This window comes from Aplidium turbinatum, chromosome 14 (assembly GCF_918807975.1).
Source record: "Aplidium turbinatum chromosome 14, kaAplTurb1.1, whole genome shotgun sequence".
NCBI lineage: Eukaryota > Metazoa > Chordata > Ascidiacea > Aplousobranchia > Polyclinidae > Aplidium > Aplidium turbinatum.
Genome location: NC_137485.1, coordinates 19,928,248 through 19,941,631, shown reverse-complemented (window position 1 = coordinate 19,941,631; position 13,384 = coordinate 19,928,248). Strand labels below are relative to the sequence as shown.

The window sequence follows — 13,384 nt, the reverse complement described above, 5'->3', positions numbered from 1 at the left end:
TTAATCTAATGTACCACCCCTTGAAAAGTCGAAATGTACCCCTGGGGTACATGTACCCCAGTTTGGGAACCCCTGCTCTATATGAGTGAACCATAGCTTAGCTTGACACAGGGATGAGAAAAATAGGATATAATTTCTGAGTTTTCATATACAATTTTATATATAAATATCCAAACACAAATGCATTTAAAACACCTTTTAATGGACTTTCAGGGGTCGACCTTAACTTTTTTTCGCACTGGCCAACCGGACCAGTGGCTCACCATTTGCACTGGTCCGCACGAGATCGCACTGGTCCGTCCCGTTTACTGATAAAAACAAGATTGTCGTGGGAAGCACGGAGAGACGTTTGATTAAGTTTTCGACTTGACATAGCTCCCTTTTGACTACAATATCGCAACTTATGACTGACCTGCTTTCAACTTTATGACTGACCTGTTTTAGCGTTGCAGATAAAACAAAAGATGCGCATATTCCCCGCCTTTGATCGGGTTTCTATGGCAACGGTCGTGTGTGCGCCATGCAGTTTGTGTGAGTCCGTTACTGCGTTGATTATGTCGTGTGTGCGCAATGCGGTTTGAACCAGCCCTTGTTGCGTTGGTTGGTGGTTACGTCGTGCCGAGACTTCAAGTTCATTTTCACAGCGAGCGATTCACTGCCGCGACAATTCACTGCAGACGTTTCGACTTTCGAAAACAACATCGAGTCTGTTTGCAAGCGCATAAAGCTAAACGCACGCTCCGTCTACGTAGCAAATTATGTTGTTTTTGGGTGCATTCAACATCTGATGACATTGAATCGACACAAAATGGTAGATTTTTGCTATGTCGCAGGCAGCAAAATCAGTCACTTTTACATTGATTTAACGTCAGACGTTGAATCAATGTAAAAATGACAGATTTTGTTTGGTGTGGAATTGTAGCATCCTACTCGTTCTAGTGATTATTTATCGCGAAGCTGTTGCGGTTTGCATTCAAAAAATGTTGTCCTGCTGCCGATCGCTAGTTCATCTATTGTTTTATGCATCAATACAGCATAAAAAGTTGGCGCCTATGTTGCAGCTAGTCAGGAAGTGCAAATTTTGGTTTGTATCAGCTACTTGAAAGGAAATATTTTTCTTTCAAGTAGCTGATACAAACCAAAAACCAAAAACAGGGTTGAAATGATGTAAAAATGGCTACTTTTGCCATCAGCTCGTTAACCACGCCACTCTAATGTGATCTTTAAAGCAATTGCCTGTACTATTATTGTTTCAGCTCCGCATTTTTTTGCGTTAAACAAACAATTTTTGCAGCATTAGCTTTCTTTTTGTCAAGAATTTTGCGGCGGTCATTTATGACCGACCAATGAGTCGGCTTCGGCAGACAGTCGAGTTCATTCCGGCGGTCATGTCCGCCATGACCGCCGGATATTTCGAGGCCTGATGAATGGTGGCAATAACATAGAAATATACAATGGCAATAACAGTAACAACAGTTTATCTCTAAGGCAAGACATTCAATCTACTGGGCTACCAGAGCTCACGTGTTGTTGCGATTCCCCTTTTCTTTCGATTTAATATCGTCACGTGATGTTGCGATTGCTTTTTTCTTATGATTTAACACGTGATGTTGCTGCCTTTTTCTTACGGTTTAACACGCACAGATCACGTGTTTTCTTATTTGAATAGAAGCGCAAACGAGAACCACGCACTAAACGTTCAAACGACATAATGCGATGATATTTTCGCACTGGACAGTCGGACCAGTGCGAAACGATTCGTACTGGTCCGCGGGGAACTCGCACTAGACATTGGCCAGAGGACCAGCGCTAAGATCGAACCCTGACTTTGTTATTAGCAAAACCTTGATTAGTTGAAGACCATAGATCAGTGAGTGGTTCCCAACCTTTTTCATTCGGTGTACCTTTTTAGTCAATATTCAAATCTAAATTCCCCCCCCCCTCTTTAATTTAGTTTGTTAAAATCTCGTTTACATTAATATTTTAATCTAAGTCTTGTAAGATAAACTAAACTTTCACTAGTAATAAGCTTTTTAGGCTTTAATATTCCTTTTCATACTAAAATAATTTAATTAATGAAGAACGTTGCTGAAAAGCATTTTATTGGGAACAACTTGGGAACAACTTGCTAGTGACAGATCACTCTGGAGAAAAAACCCAAGGAAAGCACGAAAATTTTCGAAAAAAGCAGGATACAAAAGGCCCATGAAAAATGAAACACTAGAAAAGAAACGCTGAAACTACCACGTCCCCCACCATCCATGCAATGCGATTTTTTCCCACTTCCTTCCCATCATAAACTAGGCCTCTAAAGCCACATATGACATCACCATCCAAAGCCAAATTCGATTGGACACGAGCTGGAGCCAACGACATTCAAAATATAAGAGTCAATGCATTTAACAGTCTGTGTGATGCTTGTGATTTTTTTGTTTCGACAACTCATGAATGTAGTGGAAGAGTATTGGAAAGAGCACAACAAATATCATTCTCCACGTCTAATCTGTTTCTCTGTTTTCTTTTCATCTGCAAGAGTTGAAAAACCTGATTTGCATAGATAAATGGAAGCAAACGGAAGGATACTTCGAATAGCTTTCTCTGCCACTCTGGGATAGGAATTACACATTAATGGCCAAATGCAGTGATTGATTTTTTCTCTGAATAAGTGAATCCGTTTTGAGTTCTAAAAATTCATTCTGCAATTTATCAGGAAGTTTTTCCATCAACAATGTGAATGAATTTCGTATTAAATCAAGCTCATCGACATAAATTTCAGGAAAATATCGAATGAATTCCAGTTCTTATGCTGTAAGGTGTTACAAAATCAATTCTTTTTCCAACTCTGGAAGAACTTGTTCTTTGCTGTCAACAACCAGCACCAATAATAATTTTTTAAATATGGTGACATGTTCGATTCTTCATTCTACCTTTCTTGCTGTAGGGGTGTTCAATTTCGATTATTTGTATATTCGAAATTCAATTTATTTTCGATTTCCGAATTTCGAATATCACAACTATTCACCACACTGCAAAATGTGATTTTATTGAAAGAAACGCCATGAAAATTTGCGAAAAAAGAACACAAAATAACGTCTGCCACTCCAGACCCATGTTGGTGTTTAAGAACACAAGCTGATCGACATGGTCACCCGTCAGTCGGGATCTCAGCTTCGTGACGGTCAGGCCAACTTTTGAAAACGATTGCTCCGCTGGAGCCGAGGTCGCTGGGATCACAAAAACCTTCTCGGCTAGCTTTTTCAGCAGCTGTAGCTCGCCTTCGTTTCCTTTCCACCAGGAAAGTGAATCAGCTTGCCCAGAAGCAAGCTTCTGCTTCATAAAATAGAAAACCTCGTTTGAGATTGAGCTGATTTCATCATTCATCAGTCACTGTTGTTGGAGTCTTGCGTCTGGACCCTGCCCATGGAGAAGAGTTCCATCAGAGTGGTCTGGCGTCTTCGCTCATCGCCTGATGGCGTCGCCTGTGTTGGCTCAACGTCAGGGCTATCGGAATCGAAAGAACTGACACCCCCCGTTGGCTGCACACGCGTGGAAGTCAACGACGTTGCGCACGACTTTCCTCAACGCACGTGTGCAGGACTGGCCGTTGGACCCGCGAGAGCGTGTGATACTCACGTGATCGACGATGCATATGTGTCAAAGTCTTTTTTCACTTGCAAAATGAGACAAAACAGATTTCGCGTCCCTCCCGTTACTTTCAACTGCGTTTAGCCGAAAGGGCGGCTATAATTTCGAATATTTCCGATACGAAAACGAATTTCGAATATCACCTTAATCGAAAATCGAAATTGAACACCCCTACTTGCTAGTGAAAGCTTCCAAAGCATCTTTAAATGCTGAGCGGTAGTGGCATCTGCTCCTGGAAGGGCCACCTAAGCCAGGCTGGTCGGAAGATAGAGGCCAGACAAAACGTAGTCTCCCCGCGATCAGGACAGCAGAGCCTTAAGACAATCTCCTAATGACAGTGACATAAATCAATCACTCTCTTCCAACCTGCCTTAAGCCAGCATGGAAGCAGTACAGTTTGTAAATTCACATGATATCAATATTCAATGGCGCATGGATACATATAACCCATGTTGATTGTTGATGCACAATCTGCTTCAAACGGAGATGTCCATTGAATACATATAGTATACCATATATTGGTGTTTTTCCCTTGCATTTTCAGATTCAGTTTATTCAATGGACCAAACATATTAACCAAATAAGCAAGGAATCTAATCCATCTGTCATCATTCAGCAAATTCCAATTTTATTTAAAAGTCAAAAAATAATTTAAGTTCGTCTCTGAGCTCAAACACTCACTTGGTTACGTTTCCTCTTGAAAGTCATAGAGTAGCCTATTTGCATGAAAAAGAAGTAGGCCTACGTGATGGTTTGCATCCATGTCAGTGCACAGTTGCTTAAATAATCGGGAGTTAAGGGCTCCTCCTTAATGCTTTAAAGCTCTGGTTTAGGCCAACTTACTAGGCTTAAAAAGCTTTACAATCCTAAAACCAAATTCCCCCCTGAAAATTGCAAAACTCCACCCCCCCCCCCCCCCCGGTTGGGAACCACTGTCATAGATGGTAAAATCTCACAATTGTGAATATAAAGAACAATTGAGGCAGGTCACAATGACATAATTCAAATTTCAAAATTCCAATTGGGTGTTTATGTGTTAATTGTGTTATAATAAAGTTTTATATTGCTTTCAATTTAAGATTTGTGGCCATGGGAAACAATGCCAAGACCCAACAGCTGTAAACCAGGTGCACGGTCGTTTGGTCGACAGACATTTGGTCGACAGGACGTTTGGTCGACAGGACGTTTGGTCGACAGGACGTTAGGTCGACAGAACGATTTATTTTAGGGTTAGGGTTAGGGTTAGAGTCAGGGTTAGATTAGGGTTATGGTTAGTTAACTAACCCTAACCCTAAAATAAATCGTTCTGTCGACCTAACGTCCTGTCGACCAAACGTCCTGTCGACCAAATGTCTGTCGACCAAACGTCCTGTCGACCAAATGACCGGGTACCGTAAACCACTGGCCTTCAACCAGGAGTAAGTACATGAAAGGAATGGGGCAATGAAAAAAGTAATGAATTTGCTTTACTATTAAATATGTAAAAATAAACCAAAACAAAAAGCTGCACAAAACTCTGACAAGTAAGTCCAAGCCACTACATAACTTACTGCTTCAAATGCCAGCTTGAAAGTCGTATTCAACTTTTTGGAAAACAACGCCTTGTAATTTCCTCCAACGTTCTTCACAATAGAATCGAGTAAATAAAGAATGGGAAGACGAACAGCAGCCTGCTTGTGAAGTAAACCAATGTAATGGCCTTAACCATGCGTGCATTTCAGAACCACATGGTGGTAATGTCCATGAATTGCATGCAAAATGATCAAAACAAGCAGAGCACATATTCACAATACAAAGTTTAGATACTTTCAAATAACGTTCGAAACAATTGCAAATACCAATATTTACATGACAAATGTTTACATACTGGTACACCAATTTCAACCTTTCACAATGACGCAATTCAAAACAGCTCATAAACACATGTTTTATTCTGTGATACAAAAATACAAATACCAGTACCGGTAATAAAAATTGCATGATGGAAACACAAAGTGACTTTTTATATCTTATATTTTTGGTGGTTGCTAAGGTGATGAAAATTAAGCTGTCTCCAATAGCAAACATGTTATACAGCATAAATTTTGAGTACAATATGTCAAAGAAACTTGAATTTTAGCATATCAGTTAAACTAAAAATCCATGTGGCCATCTTTACTATTCAGGCAAACAGTTACATTTTCTTTCACATTTATTAAGCGGGCTGCACTGCAAGTGTTTATACCTGTTTTGTTAATATGATGTGCCTTCTATTAACTGTGCTAGTTTACGTGATATATATATGCATTTAAAACTTTATTGTATTATTTTGCCACAATATTGCCTAAACATCTCAATCAAACTGAGCTAAATGTCAAAGTTAGGTGATACTCGTCATGGTCTATTGTGCAGATGCACTAAAACATGCATTCTCCTCCTTGCACATGCTTTAGGTCAGTGTTTCTTTTTCCTCTTAATAGCCAATGTATCAGAAACACTTTTATGCACTGGGCTCTCTTCTATACACATTTTTAACAGTAAAAATGTTTGTGTACAAGTAGAGATTACTCCTATTTGAAAGCTTTAAATGTATTATTTTATGCATTTTGTGAGTTTGATGCACCTACTGCATTGATTAAGCCGAAGTGGTGTACCACGACCTGCAGTTCTTCTGCAATCTGGAAAAACCCGGTACGGTACCATAAGTTGATTTTTGAACTTTTGCAGCAGCTGTTGGTCATTTTAAAAGGAAGGTCCCTAAGATGTTTTTGGAAGGTTCCTTATGTAAAATTTATGTGGTGTACAATAGCTAAAAGCAGAGACAAAATAGCTGTTTGTTTTTCTTGAATATTACTGTAGCAACCGGAATTGGTCTTTCCAGATAACAACAGAGTTTCATACAGAGGATATCGATTAATTACATTCCTATTTGACGTTTTGATGCAATTATTCAATTCATGCATTCTAACAATTGACTGAAGATTTATTGCGAACTGGCATTAATTGTTAGGAATGGCCATTACAACTGTATATATATCCTACAACTGTTTACAATTCTGATTAAACTTGAAAGGGTTTATTAGTGGGCAACTGTGTTACACAACACAGTATGTTTATCAGTGATTATTATCAGCGACTAAGGCATTTTTTTGCAGACTGCAGCAATCGAATTTCATTTTACCCTCAATGATCTGCTTTGTCACAATGTGAACTCTAACCATTCTTTCATCTTTAACAAATTCCAGCTGTGCAAAGGTTACATATTCGCAACACGACGTGAGATGTCTTGCGCATGAGATTGCGGTCACTTGCTTTTCTTTTGACTGCATAGGTCTGTCTCAGAACATTTTTTCCTTCACTTTACTGTAGAACAATGCAGATAATTGTGCGAGAAAAAAGAAACATTCTCCCTTCGCTCACCAATAAACATTTTGTCACATGATGCAGTTTCTTTGCTTCCAACATCAGATATTTGTACGATTAAATAAAAGTATGCAAGTGACAAACAAATGCTGGTACAACCATCTGATTTATTCCTTTGAGTCCTACACGATAAACTGACGCTTTTACAAAATATTAGATAAAATTAGGGATTTTAATGCAATAAAACAATTGATTTGTTTGAGCAATTAACCGATTCCATCTGTATGTAACCCCTATAACTATAATCATGAATAAGTTTGTGCCTCCAATTTTTTTATGTGAAACCTTGAATAGTGTACCGTACCTTTTTCTTGTCAGTTTATGCTTTTAGCAGTTTACACCACAACGATAGCAAGTGTAAATTTCTCTTTCACACATATGAAAAAAATTTGTTACCCACTATTTGAGGATCCTTGTCATGGATAGTTTATATTAACCCTGCTGTTTATCAGCTATGAAATGCAGAAAAGGTGTATACACTACACACAACTAATCTTCTTTGTAAAAAGTAGTGTTCTGTTCAATAGTGAAATCTCTTGCACATTTTTTAACCTGTATAACAATAATATCATTTGAACACTTAACATGTTGGAGGATATTTTTTAAAAACATCAAAGTATCAATGCAGCCTCTTTCTTCTTATGTGTAACTTGTGGCATTATAAAACAGTCAGTTCATGCTGAAACAAACCACATCAGGACCAAGTCAACCTTGTCTGAAAAGCGGCAGTCCCAACAAACAGGGAGGACAAGTTTTGTTTCTTTTTTGTAATATCACTGAGCAGTTGCTTTAATGAAGTCACCGAAATTCTTCTGATATTCTTGAAACATATTTTTTTATCATTATAATTTCTTATTGTTTGAATGTTTGACCTACGCGAGTTATTGCAGTCAGTTTTTTCACTTTAAACCGCACTTTCACACCAGTTTTGGCTAAATCTGATCAACTCAATGTCTTTTTTTTACCTGTACAAAGCTGTCACTGATTGTTGAATAAACTGATCATTTCATATTATTGAAAACATATAATCACTGTAATGGCTCGAAAACAAGACTATGAGAACGAATGTATTGAAGCCCTGCAAATCTTCAGAACACAAGTTCCACGAATGCTAAACTCAGTTTGCTGTCATCGGCTTATCACATCCTTAACCAACACACAAATGATTTTTAATTCTTTACCACAGTGTAACCATCAAAAACAGCAGAAATGTATGTATGAACAAATTTTTAATAATTGCACACAACAAATTTGCACAAAAAATACTAGTAAAGAAAAACAAGATTTGGAAAGAGAAATGGACAAGCCAATGCTTCTAAAACACCAGAACTATTAGGTATAGCATAGCAGAGCCTAAAATTAGTTTTTACAAAAGTGGCTCCATTTGCACACTATAAACTAAGTCACATGCATGCAAAAAATCACATTTTGGCAGTGCGTTGAATAACCATATAAATATGCCGTAGTTAAGCTTGTTACTACAAGCTTAGCCATGAATTTAGTGTGTTTTACTTTGAAGGCTAGCATCTAAACCAAACAAATGTGTGGTGTAGTTTTTATTGATTGAATCTTTGTCCTCAAACTGGAGAAGCTTTTTTGAGAGCTTAATTCTGGCAGGTTTGCATCCTTGTAGAGGCCGGTTACCGAGATTGACTTTCGATTGTTGAAGTGTTGTTGCCAAGGAATTATATATACGGTACCATTCACTAGATGCCATCGAATGGAGATCAGTCGTGGAGCATGTTGTTTTAAGCACACCTCAGTGGGTCGAACCAGCGTAGCTTAATTTTGAAGCTTCTTTGATTACGAATTTATGATCTTGGCGTCTACATTGTTTAACATAGCAATAAAGCTGAGTTAAGTAACTAACAGACATGGCAATTTTAATAATTTGAGGCAAAAAAATACAAAAGAATGGTTTTTGTTGCGTTGAAAATAGTGTTGGGCGATATATCGAATTTTCGATACGATATCTTTTCAATATCGATATTTATTTCAATATCGTTCGATATTTTAACTATTGCAGCCCTAACTGGTAACTGCAAACCCCTACAAAAACGTTGCCGCGGCCAAACGGCAAAAGTTGAAATTGCCTCGGCAATTGCTGTGAACGTTTATTACGAAAAAAATTGTACCAAACATGGAAAACGAGAACCGAAAAATATGCTAAAGTTAGCGATAAAGCGAGCAACGCGATATGCACGCTGTTACAGTAATTCACATTGAATAACTCACGGGGCGGGAAAGTAAATTAATTTTAGGTTGATTCAACGTTCGAGTCAGCACAAATCGATTTAATTTTCCTGGCGGGATATATTGCGTAACAACAATGCTCAATAAGAAATTTACGTTTGTTTTGCATTGATTTGACATCTAGCGACGTTGAATTATCATAAAATAGCGTTAATTGCTCAACTAAGTACCGATAACAAATTAATAGCTCCCTGCGAGAAGATTGTCTCGATTTACGTATGCACTTACATAATTTCGGCACAGTTGAGATACTGCGAGCAATACAAAGTCTGTTTGATGAAGAACTAGATGACAGAATCGGAATCATCAATCGGAGGATGAGGCTGTCGCGTCATCACTGAAATCAGAAACATCAAGAGGCTCATCGCTTAGCTGTAAATCTACACTGTCTTCGTCGCCATGAAGCGTCCACGTTTTGCCGTTTTCGTGCTTTGATACCCATCCACACGCCTCTTTTGCAGAGCTCCATCAGGGTGTTGACTAAGGAACAAATCTATGGCTGTGGCATAACGACTGGGAGGAATGTCTGACCCTAACTTTACAAGCGCTCGTGTGGCCTCGGTATTTTTATTGCCGACGCTAATGCGCCACTCTTGCATCTGCGTCGGCAATCACCTCCGCAATTGCCGACGCCAATTTCGAAGACTGAGAAACTCTTTTTGTAATTAGAACAAAAATATCGAAAAGTATCGAAATATCGAGTATTTTTTCAAATATCGTATCGTTTTGTTTTTTTCAATATCGCCCAACACTAGTTGAAAATAAAGCTCTGGCTCTGTCTATGAACTCACACCCATAGAGATTAGAGAGGTATAGCCTAAATCAATCTATGAAGCAGATGCAACCTAATTCGTACCATGAACAATTCGTACCGTCAGTTCGTACCTTGAAAGGATCGAGAGAAAAAATTGAAAAAAGCCGAAGTCGCTGACTGCAGTTTCCGGGTTTCCGCAAACATTTTAAGATATTCCGCAAACAAACGAAAACTCTTAGGATCATTACCAGAAATTTTAAAATGTTTGCGGAAAAACGGAAACTGCGATTAGCGATGTTCTATTTTTTCTCTCAATTTTTTTCAGTTTGTTTGCGGAAACACCCTAACCTTTTAAAAATGTTTGCGGAAACTCCAATCAACCCTAACCCTTTTAAAAGGTTTGCGGAAACTGCGATCAGCGACTTCGGCAAACTCTTAGGATCATTACAGGAAATTTTAAAATGTTTGCGGAAACCGCGGAAAAACGGAAACTGCGATCAGCGATGTTCTATTTTTTTCTCTCGATCTTTTCAGTTTGTTTGTTTGCGGATCCCGATACCTAACCGATACCCTAACCCTTTTAAAATGCTTGCGGAAACCCGGAAACTGCGATCAGCGACTTCCGCTTTTACCAATTATTTCTCTCAATCTTTTCAAGGTACGAACTGACGGTACGAATTGTTCATGGTACGAATTAGATTGCACCCCCATAAAGCCATAAAATGATCTCGGGGTGTGCGCTTGAGCAACACACGTTAAGGACTGCCCTAATGGATGAAATAATTCTCCGGCAAGAACACTTCAAAAATCGGAAACTAAACTCTATCAATCTCGAAGACTGGGCCTGCGACAGTGATTCAAAGCCTCCACAAATATGTTAAACTGCTAGGATTAAGATTTGCATGAAGCTTTCCCAGTCCGAGGATGAAGATTCAATCAATCAATCATATTTATATGGCAGTGGCTATTTGACCGGCTCCGGTCTTTGAATCTGAAACACTATTTGACCGGTCATCACGTCACTACATAAGCGCTTTTTTCTTTCAAAGCAACAGACGAGAAGCGCCGATATAAGTTCTAACTTCAACACGTATTCTTCAACTCAGTCCGTGGCGCGTGCGATACGTTTCCGGCTGCCAATCTAGAGGGGATGAGTTCGATACTATCCGGAAGCATTCTTTTTTTTATCTAAATTTTGACCCGAAGCGCATTTATGTGGTCAATTTTTAATTTGAGTAGACTACAGCCCATTTTTTATGTCTTTTCAAATGTGAGTAATAATGTTAGAGTTTTTTTAATTTGCTGGAATTTGAGAATTTCTCTTGGTAATTTTTCGATCGTCATAAGTGAACGTGTGTTGCCGAACGACCCTACATTTTTCTCTCAAGTTAGTTATATACAATACTTCTTTAAAAAATGGTTTTACCATTATCATTTCTTTTAAAAGAAGTATTGTATAGGCAGTGGCTATTTGACCGGCTCCGGTCTTTGAATCTGAAACACTATTTGACCGGTCATGACGTCACTACATAAGCACTTTTTTCTTTCAAAGCAAAACACGATAAGCGCGTTAAGTTTTAAATTCAACACGTTTTCTTCAACTGAGTCCGTGGCACATACGTAACGTCTCGGGCTGCCATTTTAGAGGGAATGAGTTCGATACTATCCGGAAGCGTTCTTTTTTTTTTTTTTTTTAACTACAAAAGGATACAAACTGATATGAATGAATCAACAAGTGAATAAAAAAGTTTCAAAACGAATTAAAAAAGTTTTTTCTAGTCTTTATTTTTAACAAATTCCTTTCATTTCTTAGCACAAATTCTCTGAAAAAATCACACCTTCTAATAGGCTGTAAGATTACGTTTCGCTGAAGTCCGAAGTTAAAAATTAAATCCAGTCTCATTGTCGCACAACAATCAGTCAAGTTTCAAATCATCATCTCAACCAACCCTTCAAGACAACTTTCCACTTTCAAAAATTTAGTTAAAAAAAAAAAAAAAAGAACGCTTCCGGATAGAATCGAACTCATTCCCTCTAGAATGGCAGCCCGAGACGTTACGTATGCGCCACGGATTCAGTTGAAATAAGCGTGTTGAATTTAAAACTTAAAGGCGCTTACGTCATGACCGGTCAAATAGTATTTCAGATTCAAAGACCGGAGCCGGTCAAATAGCCACTGCCTAGTGCCTATTGTATATGATATAACTAACTTGAGAACTATACTTGAGAACTATTAACTAACTTGGACTGTAGGCTACTCAAATTAAAAATTGACCACATAAATGCGCTTCGGGTCAAAATTTAGATAAAAAAAGAAAAGAAAAAAGAATGCTTCCGGATAGTATCGAACTCATCCCCTCTAGATTGGCAGCCGGAGACGAACCCTATGCGCCACGGACTGAGTTGAAGAATACGTGTTGAATTTAGAACTTACCGTATGTCGGCGCTTCTCGTCTTTTGCTTTGAAAGAAAAAAAGAAAAAAGTGCTTATGCAGTGACGTCATGACCGGTCAAATAGTGTTTTAGATTCAAAGACCGGAGCCGGTCAAATAGCCACTGCCTATTTATATATTTGTTTTAACATGGCTTCATTACTAGCGTACCGGTACGTTGTACAATATAAATGCCGAGACCTGCTTTCTGGCTTTTCTATAGGCTTAGCGTCATTAATTCTTCACTTCTGCAAACAATGCGTCATTTTACGCAAGGAAAATCTCAGCATTTCTACTTTTTAGTGGTGCTTTCTTTAGGTTAACAACTTTAAATTTTTACAAAAATTTTCTAGTACCGTAGTATCTTTTGTAATTTTTTTCTGAAATTAGGGAGAATTCTCTATTTAGCAACACTAGTGTAGTAGATATAGCCATATCTTATAAAATAGCTTTTTTGCACATTTTTTAATACCAGTTTCGTACATAAAACATTGTGAGTTTATTATTACATTTATACACAAAAAAGTATCACAAACATATGAACTTTGATAATATATATCATATAGGCCTATATATATTGTAACGCAAATGTAGCCACTTCCATAAAAAAGGATGGATTTTTAAATACAACATTGTAGGAATAGGCTATGCTTGTCCACTTATCTTTTATAAAACAATTATAACCTTTGCAATGCGCTCTTCTATAATTCGAACAATATATTCAGCTTGTTGCTTGTTTTCTTCAGCAAGGATGGTGAGCATGTTGATGTGAGGTTTCGAATTGAACTTTAAATCTTCTAAGGAAGATTTGTACTCTTCTATTAATTCTTCCATAACTTTATTTTAGCTTTTTTGGTCAAAATTATATATTAATTGATTAACGATATCTGCCGAAAAA

At 38.0% G+C, this 13,384-nt stretch overlaps 1 protein-coding gene across 1 annotated transcript in view; it reads right to left on the bottom strand.

Moving 5' to 3' along the window:
* The window catches only part of LOC145782811 (uncharacterized), a 46,124-nt gene extending 32,740 nt beyond the window's left edge, over nt 1-13,384 (bottom strand). Inside the window, exons 1-2 of the mRNA XM_082594576.1 lie at nt 13,171-13,384; nt 5,196-5,318 (exon numbers count right to left, since the gene is read on the bottom strand). Coding sequence (XP_082450702.1) covers nt 5,196-5,318; nt 13,171-13,320 — 273 coding nt within the window. The 5' untranslated portion in view covers nt 13,321-13,384. The remainder of the gene's footprint in view (nt 1-5,195; nt 5,319-13,170) is intronic.